The 15,051-nt window shown below is 34.8% G+C and overlaps 1 protein-coding gene across 7 annotated transcripts in view; it reads right to left on the bottom strand.

Annotated features, from left to right (window-relative positions):
* Nucleotides 1-13,343, bottom strand: part of LOC111061579 (armadillo segment polarity protein) — a 34,960-nt gene extending 21,617 nt beyond the window's left edge. For 6 of the 7 annotated variants that reach the window (XM_039437032.1, XM_039437038.1, XM_039437034.1 and 3 more), the window contains exons 1-5: nt 12,979-13,343; nt 8,130-8,194; nt 3,000-3,227; nt 1,898-2,085; nt 187-336 (exon numbers count right to left, since the gene is read on the bottom strand). In XM_039437032.1, the coding sequence (XP_039292966.1) occupies nt 187-336; nt 1,898-2,085; nt 3,000-3,227; nt 8,130-8,166 (603 nt within the window). In that variant the 5' untranslated portion in view covers nt 8,167-8,194; nt 12,979-13,343. Of the gene's footprint in view, nt 1-186; nt 337-1,897; nt 2,086-2,999; nt 3,228-8,129; nt 8,195-12,770; nt 12,790-12,978 lie in introns of those variants that run through there. The other variant, XM_039437033.1, reaches the window with a different exon arrangement.
* Nucleotides 13,344-15,051: the final 1,708 nt, after the last annotated feature.

The raw sequence follows: 15,051 nt of genomic DNA, 5'->3' as shown, positions 1-15,051 counted from the left end.
ACGTTATTTGATCAGCTGTTTTAGCACACTTGAAATTTGGATCCTCACCCTGTCGTGGCCGACGACGGCACAAACGAAAACCCAGCTTAAGAGCTCAGATCAATGAGAATTCAATTTTAATTTCCAATCAGAGCATTTTGCAATTTTAATTTGACCAACCGCAATAATAATGATGGTGTACATTACCTGTGGACTGTTCATGATGGCATGACGGGAGGCCTCCTTCTTGGAGAGCTGGTGCACCATCATGGCCGCCTGGGAGACCACCACCTGATCCTCGTCGTTCAGCAGTTTGATCAGCTCGGGAATGGCACGCGTCGCTAGATCAGCATCATCCTACAAGCATCACACATTCAATTAACTCAATGTATTAGCATAGAGAAAAGTTAGCATAATGCTATACTATGGTATTAGCTACACTTATATCGTGAAATAGGTTAGTAACACTCACAAGCAAAGCTTCAAAATGCAATGAAATTGAAAATTCACTACAGTAGAACGTCAATAATCTGGATTAATTCAGACCGGACCCCATCCGGATTATCAAATTATCCGGATTATCGAAATTACGTTAAAAAACGGTCAGCACGCACTATTCTAGGAACAAAGCTGTTAAAATTGCATATACAGTATTCAATAATTATTGGTAGGTAGAGTATAAGGTACTGTATATACATTAAAGACACGTTTTTAAAGCACTGTATTGTATTTTGTTTACAGCAACATGTGTACAACGCACAGTAAAAATTTTATTTCTTACCAGAGACGAATCCGTATTATTGAAGTCCGAATTATCGACGTTCTACTGTATTTGAATTCAATGTCTTCTAATTTATTGAACCATTTATTACAAAGCTTGGGAGACTACAGGCGACGCCTCAATTAGTTCCCTTCTCTACTAGTTTTACTAGAGTGACAAATATGTAATTTTATTAAAAAAGATTAATAAAAGAATTGTACTACCACTCGATTCTATAATGTACTGTACTTTTCTTTGAATATAGTTTCATCTGTACGGTACTATAGGGTGAGGAGGGATGGAGACTTTTGATATGCTCACCTCCTAACTAGTCCAACAAAAATTGCATAGTCAAAATTTGAGTTTCAAAACTTTCCAGATTACTTTTTCAATTGATCTATTGTTGCAAAAGTGAAGATTTCACTCAGCAATAAAACTGCTGCAACAGTCGTAGGGAAATGTATAGCATAAAATAGAGAAATTATACATGAAATTGAAAAGAATTTAATTCTCTATAAGCTCATGATCAGCAAGGATTTTTTCATCAATAATTAGAATGACATGAGGCCAAAAAATATCAAGTTGGAGGCAAGTGTTTTTTTTTTCTAAAATGTCACACCAGCTACATGGGTCTCTTCACACTAAACTACGCTTAGCTACACTACGCTGAAATACGTTTTCGTAACACGAAGCCAACCTATCTCCCAAAATTAAAAGCTACGCTAAGCTGGTGGATTTAAAAATGGGAGATATGACGTATTTTAGCGTAGCGTAACGTAGTTTGAAGAGACCTTAATGCTCGGATATCTAGAAAACTTATCTCAAATGTCAGATGAATGTTGTATGAAATCTTGTAAACTTCAATTTTACAGTCCATTCATGACCGTAAGACGCATAGTTTTCAAGATAGAGGCTATGCAAGAAACCAAAAAATGGCACCTGTGAATCACCCTCTTAGCACAGAGGTAGGGGTGGAGATTTTTGATATGCTCACATCGTTCCTACCCCCTAAACAGAACTGCGGGGTATAAAATTGTCTTACAAACTTCTTCCTCTATAAACCCTTCATTGAGTATACTATGGATTGATATTGCATTTTAATTTGTATGTGCAGGTTTTCTATTAGAATAAACTGATAAAATGATTGGATAAACATGCCTGATAGTTGATGAGATTGACGACGGCGTGCTTGAGCATCTGACTGGGCTCTGAGAGGCGCTGCACGGCGGTCGGCTGGCCTTGGTCGAACTGCGTCGACGGGATCTCGATGCCCTCCTCCAGGGTCTCCGGGAACATGGCCGCACGCACGCGCTGCGAACGCGTCTGCGACAGTTGCTGGTTCATTTCTACACAAACAATCGCATCACACATCATCCACATCCACAACTGTTTAACACTAATTCTATAATTGCAATAAACACATATAGTGTACTAACAAGAACAAGGTACATTATATAAAAAAATAATGAAGTATTAAATACTTTAAAAAGGGTACTACAAGTTTTTATATTGTTTTTATTAATTGTACAACAACAAAAATTTGCTTTGGTTTTGTATAACTTACTATGATATCAATTAGGATGAGCCTAACATTACTACTAAACATGATGTCAGGTCAGAGGATATTTAGTTTAGGCACAGCTTCTCCTAAGCCTTGCCTGATAAATGCCCTGCCCATGAATTGACAACTCTGGAAAGTAGTGCTAGAATCATCAATCATGATGCAATAGTCATAGTAGTTCATTTTCGAGAAGCTGTGTGACGCTGGTGGTTTCTCATACTGTGTCGTTCTTACACTCTCGCCACAACAAAACAATAATAATGGGCAGTAGTCGACAGTTAACAAAAAATCGGCTTGAAACTTGGAATATAAACGATCTATACTGTGCTCTCTTCTATTCATCTTCTATTCTTCTATATCTATTCGTATCTTCGCTATCTTTTCTCGGTGATATAACCTTTTAGTTTGTCGTGATGTCGTGAGATTCGACCAAACTGCACGGCATAACTTCTCACTTGTTTCAGTTTCTAACGAAATGATCAAAATGGGCACGTGATTAACAGAGACCCTCTATAAACTGCATCTGTTCATTTTATATCCATGCAACAGATTGTATATATTTACTGTTATAGTGATCATCTTTGTGTTATTTAGATAATCTTTAGGTCCAAAAAATAATCTTTTAATATTATTTATTTTATAGAAATATTAATCATGTTTGTGTTATGTTATTGATGTAATGTTTTGATTTGGACTGACCATCGACCTGATCCTGAGTGAAGCCCTGGGCGAATCCCTGGTCGAGGTCGAAGATGAGCTGATCGCCGTCCATGTCGTCCTCCTTGCCGGTGAGGGAGGGCGCCTGGGTGGTGGCGCCTGAGTGGATGCCCGAGTCGCCCAGGTAGTTGCCCTGCTGCCAGAGCAGCGTTTGCTCCTTGCCCGAGCTCATTGGCAGGTCGCCTGGCCCCCCGCTGCCTTGATAGTTCACTGCAATCACAAGCACATCCACTCACATTACTCACTACATTGAGATAGATTCGGTAGTTCACTAGAATCAACAACACATCCAGTCAGGTTGGATGGTTCATTAACATTGAGAAATAAACATTCGGATAGGTTGAGTAATCCATTATAATTAAGGACTAAACATTCAGTTAGGTTGGATATTTCACTAGAATTGAGGAGTAAACATTGACATGGATTGGGCATTTCCCTAGAATCAACAACAAAAATCCAGTTACACTCTGTACAGAATTACTTCAGACTTGGAATGGACATGCGCATGCAGAGAAAGCATACAGCGAGAGGGATAAAGAGAGTTGCCGTTTTGTAGCGGCCAGCGTTCTCCAACTTCTAGTGACTGTTCATGTGCTCATGCTACACATGCGAAGTTTCCTGTCTGAAAGCAGTCAGACGACTGACAAATTGGCAACTGCGCTTAAACTATGACTCTATTAATCACTGTAATTGGCTGATCTCCCTCCACTTCTCTGCGCTGCATATTCCTCCAAGTCTGGAGTAAATTTGTACAAACTATAGGTTAGATGGTTTACTAGAATTGAGGAGTAAACATTGAGTTAGGTTGGGTAGTTCACTAGAATTGAGGATTAAACATTGTAATAGGTTCGGTAGTTCATTAAAATCAACTACACATCTAGTTAGGTTGGCCAGTTCACTAGAATCGAAAGGGAAGTTGAGTTAAATTATAAAGGCGCTTCACTCTCGCCAAGTTTGTGCAGATGACGAACGCGAGAGTGTGGATGCCTACTTTTCCACCACTCCAATTTTTGTTGATCGAAGACATTCGACATTCGGCTAAAATCTTGGCGAGAGTGAAGCCGAAATATTGGGTTGAGTAGTTCACTAGGATTGAGAAGTGGGCATGAGGTAGGCTAGGTAGTTCACAGGAATCGGAGAGAAAAAATTGAGGTATAGTCCGGGCGCAAATGTCATTCCGTGGTCATTTTTGAGTAGCAGCCGTGGAAGATGTCTCAATTTCTTCGTTAGGTCTAGCATAATAAGGGTCGTAATGATGATAAGTCGAAATCACAGGCAAACACCCCGAAAACAAGATGGCCGCCAAAATTTTCAGTTTTGCTATATCGCTTGTATTTCAATAACCGTTCAAGATATTCAACCGTTTTCTTGGACGAAAATATTTTTTAAATCTTCCTCTACAATTTATGTTTTATAAAATTTTCCTCTAAAACGCAAATTTTTTTAGTTATAACCTTCGAAATCCCAAAAACATTTTTTCTAAATTTGTTCAAATTTCATTCCATTATAACTTTTTTCGTGCAAGAGATACAAAGAAATTTTAAATCTATGAAATTTAGAGCGTTTTTTCAACTTTGGAACGATAAATTTTCATGCGCTGTACGTCGAAAAATGAGTTCTCCAGCGCCCTCCAAAGAAAACTCTGCATGATTTCTTGTACGTTTTTCCATACGCATGAGGTAACAAGCTGGAACTATAAAATCGATTTTTTAATGACTACTTCAAGTTAGAGACTTGAAAATTGTCTCAATCTCTTCGTTACAACAAGACGAATAAGAATATTGATGATGGAAACAACGAAAATATACGACATCATTGAAAAATACAAGATGGCGGTCATTATTGACATAAATTTTTATATCGCTTGTTCTTCAGTTATTGTGAGAGATATCGGACTGGTTTTACCACCAAAGTGTTTAGAATCAACCAAACAATGATTTTCGAGAGAATCATCTCATTTCGACCACTCTTTCCATTATTTATTCAACTTCATTATTTATTCAACTATTTATGATCTTAAGACAAGTGTTCAATAATATTTATAATTCTGGATAAGTCATTTTCTTAAACTATTCCTAAAGATCATTCACAGAAGAATCTATAGAATATGTGAAAAACAGATATAATCTAACCAATTTGGCTTCATAAATTCTGTAGGGACACGGGAAGCTTTGTTTGCAGTGCAAGTGTTTCTCCAGAGATGCAGAGACGTTAACTGTGATGTTTATGCATGTCTTATCGACTATCAAAAAGCTTTTGATAAGGTACAACATGATAAAATTATTATTATTCTAAAAGAGGCCGGCATCGATGATAAAGATTTGAGGATAATTGGAAATCTTTACTGGAACCAGTCAGCGAATTTGAGAATTAAGAATGAGCAAACAAGGCAAATTGAAATAATGCGAGGAGTGAGACTGGGTTGTATATTATCACCCATCATATTCAATTCGAACTCAGAAAAAATTTTCCGTGAGGCCGATGAAATTGAGGAAGGAATATTGATTAACGGAATGAGACTCAATAATATCCGTTATGCAGATGACACGATCGTTTTCTTTGATAATTTGGAAGATTTGCAATTCATGATAGACAAAATAGCGGCATGTAGTGATGAATATGGTCTACACATCAATGTGAAGACAAGACTGATGATTATAAGCAAGAATAACATAAATGGAGGTCACCTATATGTCAATCAAGCACCAGTGGAAAGAGTAAAGAAGTATAGCTACCTGGGAACCATAATAAATGAAGAATGGGTTATTACTGAGGAAATAAAATCAAGAATAGGAAAGGCCAGATCAGCTTTCAATAGAATGGGCTCCACCTTCAAGAGCAAGAATTTCTCCCTAGAAACAAAGATAAAAATATGCTCAGGTGTTATGTGTTTACTGTCCTATTATAAGGTGCAGAGTCCTGGACTCTGAATGAAGCCATTAGTAAAAGACTTGATTCATTCGAGATGTGGGCATACAGAAGGATTCCGAGGATACCGCGGACTGATCACGTAACAAACATTGAGGTTCTAAGGAGAATGGGGGAAAGACATTTAGATAATCACCACCATCAAATGCAAAAAGATCCAGTATCTGGAACATATAATGAGAAACGACGTAAGATATTCTCTATTACAGGTGATTCTCCAAGGAAAGATTTTTGGAAAGAGGGGCCCAGGTAGAAGAAGAATTTCTTGACTAAACAACATCCGATCCTGGTGTGGAAAAAGCTCCATAGAAATATTTCGTATTGCCGTGGATAAAGTGAAAACCGCCATGTTGCTGATCGCCCACGTTCGTAGCGGACAGGCACAATAAGAAGAAGAAGAAACATTTACAGCTAGATACATTCAAAGTCCTAGATCAGCCCATCATTTTTCAAAAAATTGTAAAAAGATAAAAATTCAAGTTATCACTAAATTTCCCAAGTAAAAACCATCATAACTTTTGTACGACAAAACCCCCAACGAGAACATCACACTCCACTCCAAACACATTCTGGAAAATATGATCCAACTTCCGTTAGATGATTATAATCAGAAAGCAGCGAGACATCGCTTTGATGTTCTCGCTCTTTTTTCCCCAACTCGAGAGAGAGGAAGAGACCGGTAATGATAATAACACTCCACCAGAGAGAAGAATCTGTCTGTGATGATATCTTTTGTTGATTGTACATCACCATCAGTAATAAGAAGTAGGAACCGTCCAACAAGGCACGGCTCCCTTTACTATATGCCGGGAACCCTTACCCCCCTCTACCTCACCACCATTCCCCTCCCGTATTTCAGACGTATTGATTTTCCGCATCAATGTTATGCCAGCATTTTCTTCCTCTCGTTAAGCAAATGTGCCGCTCTTTTATGAAATACCGTCGACGTATGGCAAGAGACGAAAAGGAAAATAAGAGATAAAGCAAAAAAGAGAAAGAAACAGTAAAAGGGAATAAGTTTTACGGGAGCTTGAGCTTGAAAATGTCAACAAACGTAAAGTTCTTCTGTGAATAAAATCACAGACTGAGAGCTGACTTCAAATATCGGCTCTAGTTTTCATCGACTATTCTTTTCCAATATTCGAGACTTGAATAAATAGAAAAAAAACGTTCAAATAATAGAGTAAAGGCGGATTCACGCATATCAGTATCAGAATCAGTGACAGGTACGGTGAAAGTATAATTCCCATGAGCTCTAATGGAACTATTCCCACTCATCCCGGCCAAACCAGTATAAATAGTCCCATTATAACTTATGGGAATTATATTCTTACTGTAACTAACACTTTCACTGATACTGATATGTGGGATTCAAATATTGCAAATAGAATAGATCACGGATAAGGCGTTTAAATGAAATCAGGTGATATTGAGGTGGATATCTGTCTACAATAGAACTTCAAAGACTGTCAACATACTTTTAATTCTGAAAAATAATTTGAAACTAGATAGATCCAAACTAACCTAAAACTCTCAAGACTTTATATAGGCCTAGAAGCAAAAATAAATTATCACAACTATTTTCTGAATCAATGTTGTACGAGCATTTTGCTGACTCTTGCAGCAAATATACCATTCTTTTATAAAATACCTTCAACGTATGAAAATAAACGAAAGAAAATTAAGAGAAAACGCAGAGGGAGAAGAGAAATAGTTTTTATGAGAAATAGAAAAGAATATTCACAACTCATTTAGTATTATTCATTGAAATGAAGCGAAATCAGTACAGATGTTAGAAATGAACTCCCATATTACTCTCTAGTTTACTTAAAAAGATTCTTACATCTACGTTATCACCTTCACTACTACACGTTAAGATAAATAAACCAGATAAAGGGATTTATAATAAATAAATCAATAACAGAACTAATAGTTATAAATATGGCGAAGTGAGACTATTACAAATGAATAGTGTTATAAAATCATCTATCAGCATGCAAGTCATAATATTATTCTGAACCAATTAGAATGTATTCTTTATCTTTACTTCAGAACATCAGGATGATAATCGAATGTTACAAGATACAAAGATAATAATACAAAACGAATAATAATCACATTAAGTTTCAACATGTAATCAAAGTTATTTTTTTTAAATTCATCAAAATAATAAAATGTACTTACTGTTTCTGGATTGTGCAGACTGCATTTGGTAACTCATCTTGCACTAGGCTAGATGTACACCAACGCTGTAAAACAAACATGAATTCTCATCAAGCGAAAACAGAAACAAATAAGATGGATATATCTCTATATACAACCAAGACAACAGATATATGTAAATATGGATATACAGTAGTTCGATGTAGGTGTAAATCTATTTACCAACATTTATTGACACCTAGCTCTGCAAGGTATCCCGTGCTCTGCAAGGGTCTAATTAAAAACTTGTCCTACTGGAATCTTGAAGAATTGTGAATAGGCCTATAACCATCGACGGTAAATTAACAATCTATAGGACTAAAAATTCCAAGTTAATCAGTCCAGTAGTTCAGACGGGATGATGCGTCATTCATGAATTTCCTATCCTGTACGAGTATAAGCCAATTCTTTCCTCTATTAAAAATAATTTAAATATGTAATTTATGTAGCATATTCAATTTTATATCAAAATTATTGTTGAAGAATTATTATTAATTAATGTACCTTCTAATCCTCTTAGTTCTTTGTCTTCAGATTTTCTTGAGGTAGGGTGGGCTTGAACAATGATTATTATTTTATATCTACAATCATTGATTATTGTAGAAGGAATCCAAATTATTGGCCCTGTTCCTGACAACTTAACTCGCAACCTTGAGGCCAGGGATTAGCTCAGTTTGGAGCACCTACTACCTGTGGGGTAGGTGAGATTCTACAGAACTCAACCTGTTTGCCATATTGTCCCCTTCACAATATGCACCATTCTTGGCAACACAATGAACTAAGACCCAGGGAGCTTCTCTGTTCTCTCAAAGAAGAATGCTCATATTACTCGGTTGGAATATTTCTGAGCCTACTATTTCCCTCAGCTCCTTGTCTTCTGCTTTTCTTGTAGTAGGATGGGCTTAAGGCTTGAAACTAAACTTTGAATTCAACGTTTTAATTCACCTCTAAAATCCAAAAGTATATCAATTTCTCGGAAATATTAATTACTGCTACTCTGTCAAAAGAGTAGGTTCTTATCTATCAGTAGCTCTACTGAGATATATTCAGAATTCTATGTGTATATACAGTAACTATTGAGAGTTAGTTTTAATGTTCTACGTTTAAAAACTGTTCAATTTAAAGATTTAAATCTAGGTTGAATTAGATTAGTTTACTTTGGTAGTTTTAGGCTAGTTTAGATTATAACTTTGAAAATATACTATGAAATCTTCACGCAGTTTACCAAAAATAAACATGATTTGATGAAAAAAAAATATAGACCTTATTCAAATAAAGTATTAATTTGTTAGCTTGAATGTAAGATACAATTTTATCAATAATTTATCGTAATAGGTCAAAATAATGGAGAATAGCAGGTCCTATTCTTGATTCATATTAGTATAATTTATTAGCAGTTCATTATTTTGGGATGCCGTGAACTGTGAACAATTAAATTGACAGACTTCCTAGAAAAAAACGCTGGAAACACCCCATAATTGATTACAGATTGTCAATTTTAAGTTCACTATATATTGAAACTTGGAATCAAAGGACCGTAGTTTCTTGTTGTAATCCACAAATCTTTAGTTGTGGGGTTGTAGCATACTAATGTAAAGCATTGGCATTCAAAGTGTTTAAAGTGTATAAACTGAACTTGAAAATATGATCAATTTTTCCCTCAAATTAGAGGACACCCACCAATGCAATCTTCTTCTTTGGCTCAGCCTTATCCCAATCATATGGGATTGGCAATCCCCTCCTTCGGCCGTCTCCTCCACAAAATCCTGTCCATCCCCTCCCCGCGTCACCAGCCACTCTCCCGAAAATGAGCCTCGTCCTCTCGTTCCACCCAGATTCAAATCTTATACCCTCCGCCCCAAATGATCTTTTGCACGTCTCTGCACATGTCCAAACCACCCCAAACTTGGAGTAAACAATTGCTATATATTTGAATTGATAAGACTCCGTACTCAAGAACAGTCAAAGTAATAAGGAGAAAGTGGTATTGATAATTTTAGAATCATTACCTAATCACTATCTGGTTTTCCAGAGTTCATTAAATCCAATGGAAGTAGGCTAAATTATTTATGATAAATGTATTTGAATAATTAATACTACCTATGTTAATGGCAGGATGCTATAAGTGGGTTATGAAGGAGTAGGTTTATTGCATAATATAGAATGAAAAATGGGAGCTGAATCCACCACTGACATAAAGTATTAGCGAAAAAAAAACCAAAGCTTATGGATTTGCTATTTTAACAAATTTAAAAAGCAAGAGTATGCTATTTCAACTGAAGTTTGGTACTTTGGCATTAAATTATTCTATTAGCACAAACAAAAGTAATTTCACAACGATGATATTGAACTAGAGTTTTATTTATTGAAGAGCTAAACATGATTTTTTTTGTAGAGCTAAAATTTCACGACAATAAGATTGAACTAGTTTTTTTATTGAAGAGATAAATCTGAAAGTAGGCCTAATCCATCCATTCAGCATTGCAAAACCACAACTTTCGATAATGACTCATCGACCTCTCTGATAAATGCATTGAGTCAGCGGTACTCTCCTCATCCTTGTTTAGAATTTCAAGAGTATTTCGTCATTAAAATTAGAAAGGAACGTAAATATTTATTTTGAATAGGCTACTCACCGGGAATTCAAGTATCAGTGAAATGAGGTATGCAATAAAAATGAATGAATGCATGGATGAAAAATAATAACACTGACCGTAGCTGCATTTTGTAACTATATATTAAGGTAATTTATAACTATTTCTTAAACCCTCAAACGACAATCGTTCATAACAACGAACTAAAGAATAATATGAAGATTCTTATAACTAAATATAGGGTATAATGGATATTAATCGACTACCACGCTGATATTGGTAAAGGTAATACAAGTGGGATTTCATAAATTATCTAGACTGAGCATGGTATTTTGAAATCTAAATCCAAAAGTTCCTACTCTATTATTTCATCAAGATAATTTCCACCAAACTGTGTTTACAATGAAGAAAAACAAAGATACGTAAGATGTTTGAATGAGAAGACTGAACAGCATTAGAACCAAAACACAGCATGAGAGTTGGTATTATTGGGGCAATACCAACCAATGGATCATATTGGACCTAGTTCGTGGTGAGGAATAGAGGGAACTCACTGCAGCGGATTTGTCAAATTTCATACTGTTACAACAATAAAATACCGTTTTATATATAATACAATCCCACTAGTGTTTTATTCGGTATCTTTTTCCAAGATTAGATTAGTGAGTGAGTTCACAATCACAGGTAGGCCTAAATGAAATTGAGATATTCTAAAAGTTTTTGAATTTTAAACTCAACTGAAATGCTATTATCAATTCAAAAGTTAGTAGCTTATGTCTCTAATTTCTTCTAGAATAAAATCGTTACGTTCTGCTTAAATCAGGGCATTGGAGGCATCATTTTATGTGGCAAGATTGACATAAAATTTATATTATTTAGTTGAATATGAGACTCTGCATCATACTCTGTTTGAAATAAGTTGGGACTTGACCCTTAATCCAAAGATATTACAGCAATGCCAAACTGTTAAATTCAACTTTCACTAATTTCTAATTTAACCACAGAATTGAATGTAGAATATCATTCCCGATATTTTAGTAGTGCTTGAAACGTTTCAAGAGTTGCATGATTGAAAGAAGATTTTATTCATTCCCAACTTATTTTATACAAACGATATATAGGGGCAATAACATTATTGTAAAATTTCCATTAAAAAATCATTCACAGTTCAATCCAATAATAAAGAAGAATATAATTCCATAGCTAGCCTACTGATAACATATTATGGATTTTTAATTTTGAAAAGAAATGTGAGTTACCTACATATCTTGGTCAACATTTTTCTGAATCTTCTTTGATATGGACATGCGAAAGAGACATAGGCATACTGTAGTAACATTTATTTGATGTTAGGTTAATATTTATTATTAGACACCATAGACAGCTTTTTAGGCTATTTACCTATGTGGAGACATAACATAAAATTAATAAGGTCAACCATGACCAACAGGCCTACGTTGGCAACGTTCCATGAAAATTATGTTCCAAGTTGTTAATAACTTTATAACAACTGTCAAGGATTGAATACATGAGGATGGCATTATCAAATAATGTCACTTGAAATACCGTCTGCACATTAACTAACTGTTACGCTTTAGGTGTTACTATTTACTAGGACTATAATACCTTTATCTACATAATATTTTGTATCAAATCAGATAATATTGTAAAGGGAGAATACCGAAGATATAATAAAGTTCAGATTATTAACATCTTGAACTGTTCAAAAACGAGTAGCTTAAGCAATCAAGTTATGGAGAATATCAACTTAAAACACAAGTACGTAAAGGTACTGTATACATTCTAATCTTTCTTTGTAGAATATAATGCCAAAAAGTATGCCTGATTTTTAATTAACTTATATTGGTGTCAACTAAAATTTCAGCAGTAGGCCTATCACACTGATGTGATAATGAGTCACTGGAGACTGGAATGTCCTGTGAAAAGTGAGGAGAGCATTACTAAATACTCAAGGTAGTTATTTGAATAGTTTACATTGGTAAATTGAAAACATTCTGTTTACACCTACCAATAAGTCTAAGCATTTGTTCAGCAAACAAAATGAAAACTTTGAAATACGATAATAAATGTCCCAAAATTGTTATTTGGTATGACTGCTGGTACTATCCCGTACACCACACCCTACGTGAACTCAGATTTTAAAGTATATTGAAAGATTATGATCAACTATTACTATCCAAAATGATAAGGTATAATAATCGTTTAAGATAACTTACCACTGCGGGACAAAACGAGGTGATAACACTAGAAATATAACAATAACACCTTCACACAAGACACTGTCCACTTGTTCGATAATGGCCGACACCCACAACTACTAGATGAATCAAAATGTTTACCGAGAAAGAATCCACAGAAGAAGTAGTCCCCAGTAAAACCAATGAGTCACTTCCCCAACAACCAGGAAATAATTGTTTCAATATATTGGAGAGCCGTATGAATAGGCGACTACACTTTTAAATGTTTTCACTTCACTGATATGTTCTAATAACAAACGCGAATTATTTTAGAAACAAAAGTAAACTCAGCTCAGGATCCAAATCACTGCTGCTCCAAGATTGTCCTAATAGTTTGAGAGTTTACAGGCAGATGGCAGCACAATCCAGACATCAATTTACATAGGTAGCAGACGAGATGGACCGTGGTTCTCGTTTGTTATCATGTGAATTAGGAGCCATCTCGTCGTGCAGTACCTCTATCATTTATTTCGTCTGCATTTTTCATGTCTATCATTAGTTCTATCTTTAATATTATTATATGATAATTGCTATAAATTAATTCAAAACAATCCAAGAATGAGAATTTTCAAATCGTATTCCACTGAGTTTCTTTGAATGAGGATTGATAAATTAGCAGTTCATATACCGCGGGAGATTTGAATTGAAAATCTGTACATGAAGTATTTGAGTGACTTGAAGATGTTCAATGAGTACAATGTTCTCTAAAAAAATTCTGGGAAAAACTGTACATACTTACCGTGTAGTATTGGATATCTCCAGCATGATTAAATTATTGAACTATTAGAGAAATTTTCCATTTGCCCTTGCTTCGATCTCAGGTTTAAAAACAGATACGACATTCAAAATTAGCACTGTGTTAAATTCTTGACTAACGAGCTCTTTCTTTATTCACAGTTGTTTTTCGTTGTGAAAATGTATAGTCATGAATAGAGGTACTGAGGTACCTTAAACCTACGGCCTTTAAGTTAAATAGGTACTCATTTTCTTATGATAATAGAGAAATCAACAGTTATATTATATTCTTATATGTTCTTATAAATATTTGAAACAGGTTACATTCAAATTAGCTCATACATGTTTTCTAAAAGATAATAATTTCCCTAAAGGTACGGTAGCTATCAATCAAAGTTAGTAGACAGTTCTGTCTACTAACGTTGGCTATCAATATATTTATGTATTAGAAGGTAATTTCATAAGGATCCCTACTATACCAACTTTTTAATAGTGATTAGTCTGTTAAAATAGCCTGTATAGCTTGAACTGAACATGGTATTCAACTTGGAGAGAAAATAAGATACGGTACCTACTTAATAGCAAACTTATAATTTTCAAGCATCTACGGTAGGTACTTATTTTTAAAAATATCCAAAAATGGTTATTTTAATACCAAATAGTGCTACCGTATGTAATTATCTACTTTCAATTATTTCTACTACTGATCATTATTGACTTTTGTTAAACACTATGTACATCATTTCAATATTATACGGCATATGAAAAACTGAATAATTATCATGCATAATCAAACCTATTATCTTAAAAAAATCTTTGAAGGCTTCATAGTTTCTATCTTAGTTTGAGAAGGAAATTTGAAAGATTCTAGGACTTTATAGAAAATACACCTTTTCAGTTATGATAATATCATTTCTAGATTATAAAATAGGCTATCCACTTCTGATGGCATATTCATAGACATCTATTAATGGTAAGCCCACACGAAAACTTGGCAAACAAATTCTTATCAAATATTATTAACCTGGTGTTGAATACATGAGTTTACCAAGTTAGGTAGATGTTATGATTTGGTGAACTGCCAGCTATTACATTACACAGTCTAAATTTATTATTCTGTACAGTACTGTATACAATCAGTATTTAATCTTTTCTATTGTAAACTAAACCTTTAGTATTAAATTAAATAACGAACAAAAGAAATGAAAAGAATTGAACGAGACTATCGTTACTAATACAGCCATCATAACAGTGATGCTGTGTTCATTGTGAAACTGTTTTCAGTACCTATCATAACTGTTAACTTAAAGTTGCGCT

The sequence above is a fragment of the Nilaparvata lugens genome, chromosome 10, assembly GCF_014356525.2.
Source record: "Nilaparvata lugens isolate BPH chromosome 10, ASM1435652v1, whole genome shotgun sequence".
Classification (NCBI taxonomy): Eukaryota; Metazoa; Arthropoda; class Insecta; order Hemiptera; family Delphacidae; genus Nilaparvata; species Nilaparvata lugens.
The sequence above is the reverse complement of the archived record's forward strand: the minus strand, read 5'-3'. Positions and strand labels throughout refer to the sequence as shown.